This window comes from Felis catus, chromosome E1 (assembly GCF_018350175.1).
Source record: "Felis catus isolate Fca126 chromosome E1, F.catus_Fca126_mat1.0, whole genome shotgun sequence".
Lineage (NCBI taxonomy): Eukaryota > Metazoa > Chordata > Mammalia > Carnivora > Felidae > Felis > Felis catus.
This window is the reverse complement of record NC_058381.1, coordinates 40621457-40640187: the sequence shown is the minus strand read 5'-3', so window position 1 is coordinate 40640187 and position 18731 is coordinate 40621457. Positions and strand designations below refer to the sequence as shown.

The window sequence follows — 18731 nt, the reverse complement described above, 5'->3', positions numbered from 1 at the left end:
GTGATTCTTCTTTGTGTCGGGAGGTGCTCCTTGTTCCTTTTACTTAATGTTGTCAATCCAGGACCCCACTGTGGCTGGGGGCTGGCAGAGAGTGCTGCCCGGGAGAGCCTGATGCGACTTCAAGTGTGACTTCTGTGGACCTTGAGGGTCTGAGGCCCGAGAGGTCGGTTCCATAAGCTGACTATGGGGCTTTCGGGGCATCTGTGTGTCCTCATCGGCACCAGGCTGCCACCCTCAGCCACTAGAGTCAGAATCAGCACTGACTTCCGTGTCTCCCTGACAGTGATACCATCTGCGACCTAGGGGGTGTCAATGAGCTGGCAAACTACGGGGAATACTCAGGCGCCCCCAGTGAGCAGCAGACCTATGACTATGCCAAGACGATCCTCTCCCTCATGACCCGGGAGAAGCACCCAGATGGTGAGACACACACGCTCCTTCCCCAGGATGGCCCATTGTGCCACAGTGGGAATAGCTTTGGGCGAGGAGGCACTGGGGTTGTGGTCCTGCTCCTTTGCGGCCTGGGGCTATTTAGCTTCTGGACCTCTGTTTCTCCAACTGTACAGTGGGCAGTGTGGCCTCTGTCAGATGGAGGCTGCAGGGAGGCAAGGAAGCGATATGTACATAAAGTCCTGTAGGCAGGTGCAAGGGAGGAGGTAGCGATGTGCTCTTACTGACTTGTAGAAACTCAGTTCTTAGCGGCCCACTTCTACACTTACTGTTTGGGCTGTGGGATTCCCAGCTTCACTTTACCGCCTGTCTAGTGTTTGGGGGCTACACATACCAGTTCCCTTTCCTTTGAGCCAATAGAGATTCCTACCAGGAGTATCCAGAAATTAAACCGGGTTTCTCAGTGGCAGCCAGGAATGACGTAGAGGTTCTGGGGGTTTGGATTAACCACCTGCTCAGTGGCATGGGTAATGGAGAGCTGAGTTGGTTAAGACTGAACGGATGTCAAGGGAGGTCAGCCTGCTCCCCACCCCACCCAGTCTCTGCACTGACACCTCCTAACAGTTGAGGGATCCGTGCTTAGAGAAGAGAGAACTCCCTCGGTTGGATTTCTGGTAGGATGTTCTACTTTTCTAACCCTTTTTTGACCTCTCTTACTCCCAACACAGGCAAGATCCTCATCATTGGAGGCAGCATTGCAAACTTCACCAATGTGGCTGCCACATTCAAGGTAACCAGCCACCGGGGACCGTGTAGTCTCTGGGGAATGTGGGTTTGGGAAAAGCCAGGAAGGGAGGTGTCTGCGAGCAAAGTTTGAGGCAGAAGCAGGTTTCCATGACTTACCCAGCTGACTAGGGGCTCTTGTCCCAGGGGCCCTTGTTGGGGATGCAGAAGACGCTGGGATAGATTTGGGTCTTCTCCAAAAGGTCAGAATGAGGAAAATGGATCGATGATCTGAGGCTCTTGCTCATCCAGCTGAGGCCTGTCAGCCTGGTCCCTGTGCACAGGTCAGGGGCGAGGGCACACAGTTCTGAGTGTGACTGCTGGTCAGAAAGGGCGACAGAGCTAACCTGGCTCGAGAGTCCTCAGGAGGCCATTTCTTGTTCTGTACTGTCCCGACGCTCAGGGAATGTCCCTTCTGGTAGCGCATATTTGAGAATGATGGATAAATAAGTGTCCACCTTGAAAGTCTGAGCTCTCATGAAGTGGGGGACCAGGCCTCGTCAGTCTTGCCAAAAACAGAGTCTCTCTAATGGGTCCTGATTCAACAGACCAATCTGAAACAGGTGAACCTTGGCAGTTTTATTTTAACTTTTGAACAACCCTATGACAAAGGCAGCCCTGTCGATATGGATGGTTACTTCTGGAACAGCAACCAGGTGGCATGCCTTGGGGGACAGAAATTAGACTTCTGACCCAGGAGAGACCGCATTGGTGCACACCTGTTCATTCTCCCAAATTGTTTCCAGAGTTGATACCCATTGCAAGGGCTGTTCTCCAAAATCGCTGGAAGAAGCTTTAGTAGGACTTTGATATTTAAGTGGACTAGATCCTGATACTTCTGAGAACCCTTGCATAGGACCCTGGTCTAGATCCCCGCCACCTGCCCCGGCTGCAATAAGAGATAGCAAGAATGACTGGAGACGGCACCCTGTGCATTGAGGGGTGTGACTCCCAGGGACTCCAAACTGCTGCCCCAGCAACATCACAAGTGACTGCATATCCTGGGCCTTTCGGTTGCTTGTGCGTAGTCCAGTCCACACGTGTGAAATTCTTGACTGCCGGGGCCTGCCATGCTTCTTCGTGAGAAGCAGTCCTTGTTAGGTACACCTGGGATGTTCGTTCATCGTGATTATAAATAATTGCCTTATTTTTAGGCACATGTCTGTCATCCCTTCCTGCTTCCAGGGCATCGTGAGAGCAATTCGAGATTACCAGGGTCCCCTGAAGGAGCACGAGGTCACGATCTTTGTCCGAAGAGGCGGCCCCAACTATCAGGAGGGCTTGCGGGTGATGGGAGAAGTCGGTAAGATGGCGACCTTTTCTGTCCCCAGCGCTCTGTGCCGGGTCTTCGGACACTTGCTTCTGCTTCCAGTGTGTGCGCTCCTCTGATGCAGAGCTCGACCTGAACTTCACAATGGCTCAGAAAACATTTCCATTCAGCTGTTCATTTAACAAATATGTGCGGAACACCTGCTCTGTGTGGGCTGTGTGCCAAGCACTGGGGTTGCAGCTGTACATTTGACCGACAGCAATCCCTCGTGCTGTTAAAAACATTGACAGTAATGTCAGGTGGCGCCAGGTGACATGAAGGCAAACAAAGCTGAGTAAAGGGATAGCTTGTGTGGGAGGGGACAGGGCCGGTCTTAATGGGGTGATCGGTGAAAGCCCCACCAAAACGGTGACATTTGAGCAGTGACCTGGAGGAGAGGAGAGAGCAACTTAGCAGTGTCTGCAGAGAGAAGGCCAAGTTCCAAGGCCCTGAATGCGAGTGTGCTGCTGTGCAGGACCAGCAGGCAGGGCCGAGGGAGCGAGGGCAGGGTGTTGGCAGGTAAAGGTGGGAGGCAGTGGGAGCTATGTGGGACTGGTACAGGTACGGGGGAGCACTTGGCCGTGACCCTGGGCTGGCAGCCTCTGGAAGACTTTGAGGAAGTGGCACAACTTGATTTTGGGTTAGAAGGGTTGTTTTGGCTGCTGGGTGGAGCTCGGGCTCAGGGGCAGGAGGGTGGAGACCACTTGGGCTGTGGGGGGAGAGATGGGGACGATCGGTTAATTGGTAGAACAAGAGAGCAGAGTGCAGACCTCATTGCTAGGAGCACTTATGTGGGGAGCAGGGATTCACATGAAGCGTTGGAGGGGTGACAGACGCGTGCCATGCCCTTTGATTGGAGGGGCAAAATCTTGCCATCTTCCCACTTTTGCAAATCTGGTATCCGTGGCAAATAGGAACCTGCCTCAGTCACCTGAAGGGGTGCCAGGTCCTCGTTTTCACCTACAGCTGAGTTCCTGCCATGGGCCCAGCCTTCGGGACAGCATGGTGAATGTTAGTCACGGTCTGGCCATTAAACTCACAGAACATTAAATAAGTAAACACTTACTAAGAGGTTGATCCCTCTCAGTTAGGGATGTGTACAGTGAAGTGGCAGGGGAGACGGAGGAGGAGGTGGCGAGTGACGAGAGAGCTCCACACAGAGGACCGAGGGGGGCTGGAGCCCCGAGGAAATGAGCCCAAGGCTCAGGCACAGAGGCCAGGCTGGGTGGAAGTTGAGGTCGAGGGATGGGAGGGCCAGGGTCTCGCTGCCCACAGCAGGACGGTGCTTGTGGCTGCACTTCAGGGTGTCGGTAAAGCCAAGTCTTGCTCTTATCGAAGCAGGTGGTCTTTATGAAGATTTGTTTTGGTGGTAAAAATATGACGGTTGGTCTATCCTGGATAATTGGCCTTGTGCAGAAGGCACTAGATGCCAGGCAGGGCCCCTTGCAGAGCAGTGTGGACATGGACACTTATTTGAAGACTTGAATGGTGGATTCTTTTCTTTCCTCACAGGGAAGACTACTGGGATCCCCATCCATGTCTTTGGGACTGAAACTCACATGACAGCCATTGTGGGCATGGCCCTAGGCCACCGGCCCATCCCCAACCAGCCACCCACAGCGGCCCACACTGCAAACTTCCTCCTTAATGCCAGTGGGAGTACCTCGGTAGGTGCCCCCTCTCCTCTGCCTTAAAACATCTTTGTTACCCTCTCCTACCTCCCTCCCATCCAGGACACAAGTGCCCCTCTTCTGTTCCTAGTCGTCTGTGGGCATTGGAGAAAGACGGGTTGGTTTCTAGATCTCTGCTGGCTTTTTTTCTGCCCAATCAAGGTAGTATAATGGAAAGCCTACCGGGTTTTATTAGTTTAGTTTAGTTTAGTTTCTTAAGTAAGCTCTTGACCCAACGTGGGACTTGAACTCACAACCCCGAGATCAAGAGTCTCATGCTCCACAGACTAAGCCAGCCAGATGCCCCAAGACCAGGGGTTTTTAAATCAGACTGGAGTTCAAATCCTGTTGAGAGAGAGACCTTGGCAGGTGTCTTACCCTCCAGAGCCTCAGTTTGCTTATCTGTGACATAGAACAATACTAATTCCTATCTCAAGAGGGTTGTTGTAGTAGTACTTTTGCAAGCACTTAGTAGAAGATAGTGCTGTACAGGATTCTTATTACCTGATTTCTTTGGGGCCTTAAGGCTCCAAAGCTCAAGGACTAATAGTTCTTTTTCCCAGTTGCTACCTGTGACTCTTATCTTGTCTCCTTGTCCCACCCCAGACTCCAGCCCCCAGTAGGACGGCATCTTTTTCTGAGTCCAGGGCTGATGAGGTGGCACCCGCAAAGAAGGCCAAGCCTGCCATGCCACAAGGTAAGTGGCAGCCAGCAGATTCAGGCACTCCCTGTCTGCCTGTCCTTTCTGGGCCCTGCTGGGGTGGGCCCTGCTGGGGTGCCGGAACATGGTTTGGGCTGTGCTGTAAGAGTGTGCATGGCACATGGGCCAAATGGACACAAGGACATGAAGAGTTGAACCTTCCTGAGACTTTCTGTGGGCTCCCCACGCTGCACCTGGGTCACCTCGCTCCCCACTGTCTTCCCCTCTGTCCCCTTACTTCCGTGGGGGTGTGTGAGGTGGCGAAGGAGACAGGGTGACAGAAATACCTGGGGGTGGCAAGGCCTCCCAGACTCCACTTCTTTTTTTTCTTTCCTTTTTTTTTTTTTTTTTTTTAATGTTTAATTTTTGAGAGAGAGAGAGAGAGAGAGACAGAACATGAGTGGGGTAGGGGAAGAGAGAGAGAGAGGGAGACACAGAATCCAAGGCAGGCTCCAGGCTCTGAGCTGTCAGCACAGAGCCTGACTCAGGGCTCAAACTCATGAACCGGGAGATCATGACCTGAGCCGAAGTTGGTCATTTAACTGACTAAGCCACCCAGGCGCCGCTCCCAGACTCCACTTCTAAGTGGAGAACAGGAGCCTAGAGCTGGTCCAGCAGAGCAAGGGCCCTCACAGTGGTTCCTGCCCGCCCAACCTCTTGGGGCTCCTACAAAGACCCCCCTTCCTGTGAGCCCACCGTAAGAGCACACGTCATTTACCAGCCCATCCGCAGTTTGCCTTCTGTGTCTGTCCGTCCTCTGGTTCATCAGATGTGACCTCTGCCACCACCCAGCTCTTACAGCCAGTGTTAATTAATGCAGCCCCTTCCTGGTACAGGAAGTCTGCACTTGAGGCATTTTGGGAAATAGTTACACTGGCTCCAGGCACTCAAGATTGTACACTGTTTCCCTGCAGTCCCCAAACCAGCAGCTTTGTCCACAGAATGACAAGTCCAACCCTACGATAACCTGATCCTCTTACTGGGCTTCATGGGGACAAAACGGGATTGGCATTATAAGGGTGTGATGGGGCCAGCTGTCCCTCCACCAGGCCTGGGGGCTTTGGTGTTCAGCACACCTTCCAAGCCTTCTATCTCCTCCTGCCCCCTCTCTGCCCCTTTGGCCCTTTGCTCTCTCTTGCTTCTGCTGTGCTGATCAGCACTCTCTCCTCTTCGGTCGGCTTCACTCCTGTCTATTGTGGAATAGACAAGACTTGGTGAGGGCGTCAGCCCTATGAGGCTTGTCCTTGGGATCCTTCCCTTTTCCCACCCTCTCCCTCTAAAGCCTCCAGCTACCAGCAGGTGACTCAGTTGCCTTGGTCATTTTCTTTGACAGATTCAGTCCCAAGTCCAAGATCCCTGCAAGGTAGGATGCCCCTGCCCCGCCCCAGCTCTGTGTGTGGCTTTGTTAGTGGGTTATAGTCTTAACTGTGTGCTTTGTTTCCCCCCCCCAAGTCCTAGTCCTTGCTCTCCCTCCCCTTCCCACCCCTGCTTAGTCACTCCCACCCCCACTCAGCACTCTCCTGGCCGGCTGTCTCTGGCTCTACACTCAGGACAGGACATGGTGTGGAGCGCAGGAGCAACAGCTGGGCCCAACACCTTGGAGAGTAGGGGTGGTGCCTGCTGAGGAGGGAGGGGAGTCCTGGGAAGGAGGGAGCCATGGACACTGAAGTGGGGTGGAGGGTGGTGGCAGCACAGGCGCACGGAGGGCAGCCTCAGCTCTCCCGATTCCCATCTGGGTCTCATGGTCTCTTTTCCTGCCAAGCCTCACCCCTGCCCACTGCATCCCTGAGCTCTCAGTGCCAGCCATGGGTTTAGATTTCTCTGGGTTTTTGGGGAAGACAGGCTGGACAAGGGGAGATGTAGAAGCCTGGATGGGTGTGCAGTAAATCTGTGGAGGGGATCTGGGTTTGGTCTGGTGAATGAGGTCACTGCTTACGAGGGACATTTTCAGTGCTCACTCACATGTTCACGCAAAGACACATTCACCTGTTGCCTAAAGTGAATGGATTCATTGCTTCAAAGTGTCAGGGCTTCTGCTTCTGCTTGACTTTTTGACTTTCACAGCTATGAGAGATTTTGCTCCAGGGGAGGGGGAAGAAATTTCTGATGATGACCTTTGATACCTTGCTAAGGGGAGGGGAAGGGGCACCTAGGCTAGGGTCAGGTATTCCCCTGGAAAGGCCAGGGATGCAAACCTCTGACCATCTGCCTTTAATCCCTCTGGTTCCTGTCTCTGGCGAGATCCTTTATTACCTGAATGACCCTAGCACTGTGCCGAGAGAACAGGGGTCTACTCCAGTTCTGAGAGCTCTTCCACCCAAGAGGTGGGCTTATCTTAATGTTAGTTCCTGAGCCAGACTTCGGAGGGAGAGGAGGACAAATAGTGCAGCCAGCAGGGGCGTCTGGTTGGGGGTGTTAGGCCTGCAGCAGGGGTTCTCTGAGGCCCTTGCTGCTGGTTAGCTGAGGATGACAGCCTTCTCTGTGCTCTAATTCTGCGCCTTTCATGCTGGAGGTACAGTTGGGCCTGTAGAGATTCCAGGCTTTGTCCCCTTTCTGTAGTCTTTTGGGTAGACAGATGTGTGTATGTGTGCTTGCTCGCACTCTGACTTGGGTCCGTCTGGGCCCCCCTCCTGCGAGGGTGGGGAGGGGCCGGGCCACCCTGGTTTGTATCTCCCCTCCTCCTTTGCACAATTGAGCTGCACCTTAAATTAGTATATAATCTGGCTCTGATGCTAGATGACAGGATCTCTGTCACTTGTCATCTCCAAGCTTCCGGTTCCTAGGACTGGGAAGTGAGGGTACCGGATTAGGTGGCTTCCTTTATTCTGTGATCCCGTGTCTTGTGAGAACCCAGATGGGTCCGGTGACAGTAAGTCCCAGGTATTTGGAACAGCAGGAGCCTTGTGCTATGGGAAGCTTACAGCTGGGAGGGAAGAAGCAATCCTGTGTAGGGATGAGAACCCCACATGCCTTGGGAAGAGTGATCTTAAATTTATTAAATCACATCTTGAGCCTGATTAGCAAAGCCCACACTAGACTAGTACACTAGGTTAATTAATACCAGATGGCCACGGAGCTCAGTGCATTGATTTCCCTGGGGGAGCTGAGAACCTCCCTGGGGGGCTACTTTCCTCCAGCAGGACTTGCAGAGAAGGGAGAGTCCGGTCACCTGCCTGCAGGGTGGTGAAGGAGCGTTTCCCTTCAAGGCATGGAAGCATTTCTGAGCCCTTCCCCCCCCCCCCCCCCCTTCTTTTGCCTCTCCTTTCTGCCCTGTGGGACCAGCCAGAGCATTGTTCTGATCAGGAAAGGGCCAGAGGGAGGAGGGCAGGAGGAACAGCACAGAGAATGTGGGGAGGTGCTGAGAGCCAGTGTGCTTAGGCCAGAACCTCAGGTAGAAATAGTAAGACCATGGCCAGCCTCTACTTTGGACCTACACTGACCTAGAATCATGAGGATTCGGATCCTGACCCAAGCTGATTTATGTCCAGCTTTAGAGGTAGTGATTGTTGGGTTGTTTAAAATCCTGCAGGTACTAGAATTAGGAGAGCTTAGTTTTTTCTTGGTGACTTTAAAAATAATTTATCAAGCCTTTGTTGGCATATAAGCAAAATACTGATTATACTCTTTTCCTGTGAAGGTGAGCAGGTCCTGTAGGGATTCTCTGCCTGTGGACCTGTTCTCTGCATGGGAGTCCTTTCTGTGTTCGTTGCTAGCTCTTTACCAGCCAGGCAGGTCCTCTTAGCTCTCTTTGCTCTCTCTGCCCCCTCTTTCCAGAAAAAACAAGGCACCTCTTCCCCAAGTTCTCAGAACCCCATCCTCTTGACGTTGCTCTGCGGTGGTGATGAGCTCCCCTCCCTGGACTGGGCATGGAGGGGTGTGACAGCCCCTGAGGGCCCCCCGGGGGTGTGTGTTCTGGGTGCACTCGCTGTGTCTTTGCCCACCAGGAAAGAGTGCCACCCTCTTCAGCCGCCACACAAAGGCCATCGTGTGGGGCATGCAGACCCGGGCTGTACAGGGCATGCTGGACTTTGACTACGTCTGCTCCCGAGATGAGCCCTCCGTGGCCGCCATGGTGTACCCTTTCACGTGAGTCCCACCAGGGCGGGAAACTAGAGATGGCTGCCAAGTGGGATTTCCTCATCTCATCCCCCTCACTAAGAGCTGGGGGGAGCCAGCAAGATTATCCACTTGGCTGGGGAAGCACCTGCCATCCCAGACTGGGGCCATCCATATTCCTGGGGGATCTTTTCCCCAGAGTTTGGAACTCTTTGAGGACAGAGGCCCTGTCTTTCCACCTTCTAGATGAAGCTCCTCCCTTGGCTCCGCCCTCCCCAGCCCCGACAGTTTGGGGCTGTCCTGACCCCTCCTCCTTCTCTCTCACAGCGGGGACCACAAGCAGAAGTTTTACTGGGGTCACAAGGAGATCCTGATCCCTGTCTTCAAGAACATGGCTGATGCCATGAAGAAGCACCCAGAAGTAGACGTGCTGATCAACTTTGCCTCTCTCCGCTCCGCCTATGACAGTACCATCGAGACCATGAACTACTCACAGGTAGATCACTGGGTCCTGGGGTGGGGAAGCAGGGAAAGCCCTTGAGTGGTGTCAGCCAGCACCGCCACCTGGGCTAAAGGGCTTGGCACTCGGGACTGGCTGGCGATCGAAAATGGTTGGATACACTTGATCTTCGGAAGGTAGGGTTAGGGAGGTAGGGTGGTAACTGAGGGCGGGCAAGCCAGACAGGGCTGCTTACCTGGGCTAACAAAGAGTCCGTTCAGGATCATCTACCTCTGCCAGAACCTCCCTGTGCTGCTAGGACTGGCTCTAAGAATAGAATCAAAAGCAATTTCTTATGAAGTCATTACATATTTATTGCAAAGAAAACTTAAATACTGTTAAATAAAAAGAAGAACATAAATGCTTCAGTTAAGTAAGTCCTATTTCTCAGAAACACGGTTGCCAACATTTAAGTGTATCCTTATCGGTACCTTTTTCTGGATTTGAACAGGTGGAATAATACTGCATGTGACTATTTTGTAATCCATTGTTTTCAGTTACTTTTTCTACATCAATAAATATTTATTGGCAACATCGGTTTTGCTTTTTCAGGTCTTATGGTGAGCATCTTAGATGAACATTTGCATATATCCTTAATTATTTCCCCAGCACAAATGTCTAAACCAGTCAGACTGTTGCATCAGAATGTACAGATTTGAAAGCCTTTGTTTGATCCATCCTGCCCAGGTGCCCTCCGGAAAAATTGTATGGACATAATCTCCATCACTAGTCCAAGAATGCCTGCTTCCCTGTACCCTGGCCAACACTTGAATGTTTGCGTTATAAAAACACGTATTTGACGAGTGATAGGTATTCTACTTAACTTGTGTATCTTTGATCATTAACTAAGATGAACTTTCAAAAACATTTATTGACCATTTATATTTTACGAGTTGCTCTCCCTTCCTTTTTTTCTGTTGAGGTATTTGTCATTTTTGTTACTGATTTGTACGAGCCTTTATATTTTTTTTAACATTTTTTTAACGTTTATTTTTGAGAGAGAGAGAGACAGAGCGCAAGCGGGGAGGGGCAGAGAGAGAGGGAGACACAGAATCTGAAGCAGACTCCAAGTTCTGAGCTGTCAGCACAGAACCCGACGCAGGGCTTGAACTCACGAACTGTGAGATGGTGACCTGCCAAAGTCAGATGTTCAACTTACTGAGCCACCCAGGTCCCTCTGTACGAGCCTTTATAGATTAAGATATTGATTCTTCTGTTCAGAATTATTGTCTGATCCCAGACTGGCCTAGTTCAGCTTGTGATTGGAGAATGTAAACTTTTGTTCCCATCTCAGTGAAACAAAAACAAAAACACACCTGCTGAAAATGAGTTGTTTTTTTATTCTTGAGCAAAGGTTAACAGACTGTAGCCTAAGGGTCAAACTTAGCTCTCTGTTTTTATAAATAAACTTTTATTGGAACACAGCCATATTCATTCATATACATGTTGTCCATGAGTGCCTTCACGCTACACAGGCAAAGTTTAGTAGTTACTGCAGAGACCATATGACCGACAAAGCCAGAAAAAGTTTGCTGGCCCTGAGAGCCAGATAGAGATGGTTCCTGATCTTTCCTGCCCAACCCTCCTCCCCACCCCCCCACCCCTACCCCTTCTGGCTTTCTCCCCCATCCCAGTCTGTGTGTGGAAGCAGCTCGTGTCCCATGCTGGCCCTGGGACATAGAGTCGGAGACTCAGAGGGTACAGCGGAGAAAGCCGTAGATACTTGCTTTATGAGCAGGCATCAGGACAGGTGGGGGGGACAGGTGGGTCTGAGTCTTGAGGGTTTTTGGATGGGAGAAAATGTAGCCACTTTGACGGTCATGGGTTTTCAGAAACATTTGTTCCTGCTCGGGTTACTGAATTACTGTGGTGTTAACCAATGGAGATTGGTTTCGGGTGTCTATGCCCCTCGCCTCTCCTTTTGGAAGAGGATTGGAGTGATGAGGCTAGGAACAGAGGTCTATGGGAGGAAGGGGTGCATACTGTTAACATTACTTTGTTCTTAGAGCCTGGAAGGGGGCATGGAAGGTTGGTCCTGTATAGGTTGCTGCCTCGTTGCTTCATCTGAGGCACAGAGTTAACAGGAAGGGACTGTTCTTTAGATCCGGACCATTGCCATCATAGCTGAAGGCATCCCTGAGGCCCTCACAAGGAAGCTGATCAAGAAGGCAGACCAGAAGGGAGTGACCATCATTGGACCTGCCACTGTGAGTGTCCTTTTCCAGAAACCCTTTTCTTTCTTTCTTTCTTTCTTTCTTTCTTTCTTTCTTTCTTTCTTTCTTTCTTTCTTTCTTTCTTTCTTTCTTTTTTAATGTTTATTTATTTTTGAGAGAGAGACAGCGTGTGCGTGGGGGAGGAGCAGGGAGAGAGGGAGACCCGGAATCTGAAGCAGGCTCCAGGCTCCCAGCTGTCAGCACAGAGCCCGACTCAGGGCTCGAACTCAGGAACTGTGAGACCATGACCTGAGCCGAAGTCAGATACTTAACTGACTAAGCCACCCAGTTGCCCCAAGCCTTTTAAGTTCAAGGCTATCTTATAAAGTTCTGGGCCCACAGAAAACTAAGTTGTTGACTCTTCTGTTTCCCTGTTAGGTTGAAAAGATTCAGAGAGTACCTATTGAAAGTGCATATCTACTTTAACGGGCCATATCTACTCTCTGCAGGCCATGTCACTTTTATAGTTTTAAGGGGCTAACTGGGAGATTTTCTCTGTCCACCTCCATACAACCATAGCATAAGCTTTATTACTTTAATTGTAAACCAAAGGAAAATCTACCTAGGGGTTTTATTTGCCCAAAGGTCTTCAACATGGAAAGAAACTGCTCTGTGACTATTTTGTTGTTGTTTTTACTTAGTGGTTGAGTTAAAATTTTGTCTGAAGCTAAGATCTTTTAGTTAAGCAAGGGGCCTTTCATCTCAGAGGCAAGGGTGATTTTGAGCAGAGGCATACACCTGTGTTTCCACACTTTAATGGGTGCTGTCACCCTTTTAGAGCCAAGGTGACTTAACCCTGAGTATACATATCTGAACATGCAGTAGTAGTGAGCCGTGTTTTACAAGTAAGGTTCTCTTTTTTTCCGCATAATGTCACTCGCGGGAGAGATGAGATTCTTAAGCCAGAAACTCAGTGTGTAGGTGTTAACTCTCTTGGAACATTTTCTCCCCGTCCTGACCAGAGGGGGTTGAGCAGGTAGTGTTGGGCTTTGGGATTCTCCTGAGCTCTGTGGGGAGCTTACCTTTCCTCCCTGACTGCTGTTTCTGCCCTTGCAGGTTGGAGGCATCAAGCCTGGGTGCTTTAAGATTGGGAATACAGGTGGGATGCTGGACAACATCCTGGCCTCCAAGCTGTACCGCCCTGGCAGTGTGGCCTACGTCTCACGTTCTGGGGGCATGTCCAACGAGCTCAACAATATCATCTCTCGGACCACTGATGGCGTCTATGAGGGTGTGGCCATTGGCGGGGACAGGTGATCAGCTGGGCCAAGGCGGGCCTCTTACATTTGGGAGGGGCAGGCTGGGAGAGGGGAGCGGGATCCTCCAATCTCTGCTTGCTACCACTGAGTTAAGTCCATAAAACGGGCCATCTCTACCCTGTCTCAGGTCTGACATGGGCATAATATCAGAAGAAAACAGGAAAAGGTGTTTTTCAAAGGTATTTGGGCTTTGGGGGTAATTCTGTGTGCTGTCTCTGTGTTGTGGCCATAGGGAGGCAGCAGAGTGCAGGGGTTGGCAGGACCAATTCTGAAATCAGACCATGGGGTTCGAGTCCCAGTTGCTCTGTTTACCAGGGAGGCGTTCTGGACAGGCCCCTTACCTTCCCTGGAGCTCTAGCATCCTTACAGATCACGTGGGTAAAACAATAGCACCCACCTCGTGGAGTCGTGGGGAGGATTTAGTGAGGTGTTTCTAGAAGGTAGCCTGGCACTTAGCAAGTGTTAACTGTAGTTGGTAATAGTGAAAGGAAGAACTGTTTCTTTACTCTCTACCATGACCACACTCACATTTCTGGCTACCAAATGTTGGGATTTTTCTCCCCCATACCAAGCAGTTCTCCAGTTCTCCTCAGATACCAGCTGGGTGTTCTACAGTTCATTTCAGTTTTGACAGTATCTACTTGGAGTTAGCACCAGATCCCACAGGTGAAGGGCCCAGTCCCACAAGACTGCCCCCACTTCAGATGCCAATCATGAGTCTGGGCTTCCGGTACTCCTGAGTGACTGGCTATACACTGGGGGTCCCTGCGCCCCACTTCTTGGGTTGGTAATTTGCTAGAATGGATTGTAGAACCCAGGAACAATCAGATAAAAGAAACGCATAGGGCAAATTATAGGGGGCAGTGCATGGAGCTTCTATGTCCTTTCTGGGCATGCCACCCTCCCAGCACCGTGGTGTATTCCCCAACCCACAAGCTTTCCAAACCCCTTTCTTTAGGGATTTTTATGGAGACTTCATCATGTAGGTGCGATTATTAATTCAATCTCTAACCCTTCTCCCTTCCCCATAGAGTGGTGAGTAGGGCTGAAAATTCTAGGACTCTGATCATGTCTTGGTCTTCTAAAAAAATTTTTTTAATGTTTATTCATTTTTGAGAGAGATAGAATGGGCAAGGGGCAGAGACAGAGAGAGAGAGAGAGGGAGAGAGAGAATCTGAAGCAGGCTGCAGGCTCTAAGCTGTCAGCATGGAGCCTGATGCGGGGCTCAAGCCCACGAACCATGAGATCATGACCTGAGCCAAAATTAGATGCTTAAGCAACTAAGCCACCCAGGCGCCCCATGACTTCAAGGTCTTCTAGAGACCAGCTCCCACCCAGGAACTATGCAGGCATCCACCAAGTTGCCTTGTGAGAACAAGACACTCCTGTCACCCGGGAAATTCCAACAGACTCAGGAGCTCTCTGTAGCACCCCTGTCACTCAGAAGATTACAAGGGTTTTAGGAGCTCTACATCAAGAACTGGGGCCAGAGACCCAGTAGATATTTCTTATTTCACAAATAGCATACTCATTGTTTTTGTCGGTGGGAACAGTAATAGTAATTAGTAGGGTCATCAATAGGGTACTATTTTGGAGTAATGCCTAGTACTTAATACCATAACATGCGTTAGCCATTGCTTTTTTTTTTTTTTTTTTAATGTTTATTTTATTTTTGAGAGAGTATGAGTGAGGGAGGGACAGAGAGAGAGGGAGACAGAGAATCCCAAGCAGGCTTCATGCTGTCAATGCAGAACCCGACTTGGGGCTCGAACTCAATGAACCTGTGAGATCATGATCTGAGCCAAGATACAGAGTCAGACACGTAACCACCTGAGCCACCCAAGTGCCCCAGCCATTGCTATTCATTATTACTGCTGCTGCTGTTTGCCTCAACCAGACGCTGTTGGGAGAGCCTGTTACCTTGTTCATCTCCTGGCTCTCCCCTGTCATGTCAGATGGACTTCCCGAGTGAGGAAGGTCTCTTGCCCAAGTCTTGGGGGCTATGGCCTGTGGGACCCTCGTCGCTGGTGCTCCCTGACAACGGGCTCCGGCTCAAATAAGTCTGGGCAGTTTCACTGTCCTCTTGGGATTTAAAATGCTCTTGAAGATCTGTAGAGAAGCATCCTTTGCCTTAAACAATCCTTTTGTAAACTCTTAAGACAGGAGAAAAAAAAATACAGGTGACCCTCGAACAACATGGGTTTGAACTGCACGGGTCCACTTATAATATGCAGATTTTTGAAAATATAGTACAGCACTCCACATGTATTTTCTCATGGTTTTGTTAATAACATTCCCTTTTCTCTAGCTTACTTTAGTGTAAGAATACAGTATATAATGCATAAACATACAAGATGTGTGTTAATTGACTGTTTTTGTTATCAGTAAGGCTTCTGGTTAAGAATAGGCTATTAGGGAGGTGCCTGGAGGGCTTGGTCGGTTAAACGCCCGACTCTCAGTTTCAGCTCAGGTCATGACTCACAGTTTGGTGAGTTCGAGCCCTGCATTGGGCTCTGTGCTGACAGTGCGGAGGCTGCTGGAGATTCTCTCTCTCTCTCTCTCTCTCTCTCTCTCTCTCTCTCTTTCTCTCTCTCTCTCTCTCTTTCTCTCTCTCTCTCTCTCTCTCTCTCTCTCTCTCTCCCTGTCTCTTTCTCTGCCCCTCCCTTACTCATGCTGTCTCTGCCTCTCTTAAATAAAGAAACTTAAAAAAAAAATCTTTAAGAACAGGCTATTAGGGGGCTCCTGGGTGGCTCAGTCAGTTAAGCATCTGACTTTGGCTCAGGTCATGATCTCATAGTTCATGGGTTCGGGCCTGGTGTTGGGCTCTGTGCTGACAGCTCAGAGCCTGGAGCCTGCTTCAGATTCTGTGTCTCCCTCTCTTTCTGCCCCTCCCCTGCTTGCTCTCTGTCTCTCTCTCAAAAATAAATATTAAAAAAAAAAAAAAAGAATAGGCTATTAGTAGTTAAGTTTTTGGGGAGTCAGAAGTTATAGTTTGATTTTCAACTGCATGTGGTGGAGGGTTAGCGTTCCTAATGCCCACATTGCTCAAGGGTCAACTATGTATATGGACCTATATATAGACCTAGCAATAGCCTGCCTATCCTGGGACATCAGGTGGCACACTGTATTATCTATTGCTGTGTTCGAAGAAAATCATGCAAACCAAGTGACTTCACAAACTATAGTAAAACACTCGTGGGACACCTGGGAGGCTCAGTTAGTCGAGTATCTGACTCTTGGTCTCAGCTCAGGTCATGATTCCAGGGTCATGGGATCAAGCCCTTCTCTCTCTCTCTAGAATAAAGGTTTGAAACAACAAGAAAACCCCACATTTGTCCTTATAGTTTCCGCGGGTCAGGATTCAGGGCAGCTCAAGTGGGCATTTCTGGCTTGGGGGAGGGGTGGGTTGCAGTGACGTGTGAGGTGTCAGCGATGCTGACGGCGGGCCCGAGGTGGACGTCGCTCATCCACAGGGCTGGCAAGGTGGTTCTTCTCTGTGGGCTTCTCCACAGGCTGCTTAATGTCCTCAGGACATAATGGCCAGCATCCCCCAGAGTGAGCAGTTCAAGACAGAGTGCCAGACAAGCTAGTCTTTATAACCGTGCCATGGAAGTCACTGTCCTAGAATCGCTTCTGCCACATTTTGTTTATTAGAAGCTAATCATTAAGTCTGACCCGTATTCAAGAGAAGCATGAGGTTCTACCTTCTTAAAAGAATTTGCAGCCATATTTTATTTAGTTATTATTTTAGAGAGAACATGCGAGCAGGAGGGAGGAGCAGAGAGGGAGAGGGAAAGAAAGAGAATCTGAAGCAGTCTTCACGCTTAGCTCGGATCCTGACATGGGGCTCGATCCCATGACCCTGGGATCATGGCCTGAGCTGAAATCAAGCGTCAGACGCTCAACTGACTGAGCCACCCAGGCGCCCTGCAGCCATATTTTAAAACCCCCAAACATGTGCTCTCCCATCATCTCTTACTGCCAAGCGAACCTCCCCTCCCCGCCTTCTCTTCCCTTGTGCCTCATTTACTTACCACCCTCCCCACCCCCGCCATCATTCTTGAGGCATCTGTGGGCCTTCACTGGACACCCACACTCACAAAGAACCTCAGAGCATTCCTGGTACCAGCATGCTCCCCACACATGTACATACACCTCCCCGAGCCTCCTGACCCTGTGTGTTCTCTCTGCTGTCACCAGGTACCCTGGCTCAACATTCATGGATCACGTGCTACGTTACCAGGACACGCCAGGTGTCAAAATGATTGTGGTTCTTGGAGAGGTGAGTTTTGGGTTTCTTTAGAGAGAGTGGTCGTGATCGGGGGAGAGGGGCAGAGGGAAAGAGATACCTAAGCAGGCTCCACGCTCAGCATGGAGCCCAACATGGAGTTCAGTCCCATGACCCTGGGATCATGACCTGAGCCCCTGTTTTTTGTTTATTTGATTGATTTTAATTTTTTTTTTTAACATTTATTTATATCTGAGAGAGAGAGTACATGTGCACGCAGGGGAGGGACAGAGAGAGAGAGAGAGAGAGAGAGAGAGAAGATCTGAAGCAGGCTCCATGCTGTGAGCACAACTTGATGTGTGGCCCAAACTCATGACTGTGAGATCACTAACTGAGCCGAAACCAAGAGTCGGATGCTTAACTGACTGAGCCACCCAGGCGCCCCTGGTTATATATAACGTAAAGTGATGGTCCCTGGTAATTCCGCTCCCTGCCTACACTCTGGGGCTTAGAGGTTGTCACTGTTAACACTGAAAAAGTTCTTGCTTCTTGGTGTCACAAGACATTTTAGTGCCAATAGGGGGCGCCTGGGTGGCTCAGTCGGTTGGGCGTCCGACTCATGTCTCATCCGACTCAGGTCATGATCTCACGGTTTGTGGGTTTGTGGGTTCGAGCCCCGCATCAGGCTCTGTGCTGTCAATGCAGAGCCTGCTTCAGATCCTCTGTCTCCCTCACTCTACTCCTCCTCCAGCCTCTCTCTCTTTCTCAAAAATAAACATAAAAAAAAATTTTTTTAAATAAATAAAAACAAAAAGAAGAAACTTTTGGCTGGCCTTGGTCTCTTGGGAAGTGCATAGCTGGAGTAAGAAGTGTAGTTTTTTTTGTTTGCTTTTTTATGTTTATTTTTGAATGAGAGAGAGAGAGAGAGAGAGAGAGAGAGAGATGGAGCACCATGGTGGGGGGGGGGGGTGCAGGAGAGGGAGACAGAATCTAAAGCAGGCTGTAGGCTCTGAGCTGTCAGTACAGAGTCGACATGGTGCTCGAACTCCTGAACTGTGAGATCATGACCTGAACCACCTGAGTCGGATGCTGAACCGACTGAGCCACTCACGTGTCCCAGAAGTGTACTTTTTTAGTTTGAGAGAGTCCTAGGACCTCTGTCCTTGCCTGTGCCTCTGAGCAGGTCAGATCCAATCAGATTAGATTCTGGTTAGATCAGGGACTTCAGAGGGTACCCACTGCCCTTTCACAACTCTTCCTTGCACCCCATCTCCATTTTCCAGGCTATTATTTGACCAAAGCCAGTGTCTCTTCATTTTCTAGCCAAGTTGTCAGTTAGGACTCTTGGTGCCTCTGAGCCCTGCCTGATTTGGAACAGATTTTCCTGCTGCGGTGCTGCCCACAGCAACTCTGGATGGGTTCCACTAACTAATGGGCTTTTTTTTGTTCCTTGGCAGATCGGGGGCACTGAGGAATATAAGATCTGCCGGGGCATCAAGGAGGGCCGCATCACCAAGCCCGTGGTCTGCTGGTGCATTGGGACCTGTGCCACCATGTTCTCCTCTGAGGTACGGCCGGGACAGGTCACTCCTGGACAGGAAGCCCGAAGAGGGGCATTCGAGGT

At 50.2% G+C, this 18731-nt stretch overlaps 1 protein-coding gene across 3 annotated transcripts in view; it reads left to right on the top strand.

Annotated features, from left to right (window-relative positions):
- The window catches only part of ACLY (ATP citrate lyase), a 48827-nt gene that overhangs the window by 16727 nt on the left and 13369 nt on the right, over positions 1 to 18731 (top strand). For 2 of the 3 annotated variants that reach the window (XM_019817885.3, XM_003996869.6), the window contains exons 9-20: positions 284 to 420; positions 1119 to 1180; positions 2359 to 2476; positions 3995 to 4149; positions 4759 to 4849; positions 6186 to 6215; positions 8797 to 8938; positions 9236 to 9404; positions 11510 to 11614; positions 12677 to 12873; positions 17080 to 17161; positions 18565 to 18675. In XM_019817885.3, the coding sequence (XP_019673444.1) occupies positions 284 to 420; positions 1119 to 1180; positions 2359 to 2476; positions 3995 to 4149; positions 4759 to 4849; positions 6186 to 6215; positions 8797 to 8938; positions 9236 to 9404; positions 11510 to 11614; positions 12677 to 12873; positions 17080 to 17161; positions 18565 to 18675 (1399 nt within the window). The remainder of the gene's footprint in view (positions 1 to 283; positions 421 to 1118; positions 1181 to 2358; positions 2477 to 3994; positions 4150 to 4758; positions 4850 to 6185; positions 6216 to 8796; positions 8939 to 9235; positions 9405 to 11509; positions 11615 to 12676; positions 12874 to 17079; positions 17162 to 18564; positions 18676 to 18731) is intronic. The other variant, XM_019817886.3, reaches the window with a different exon arrangement.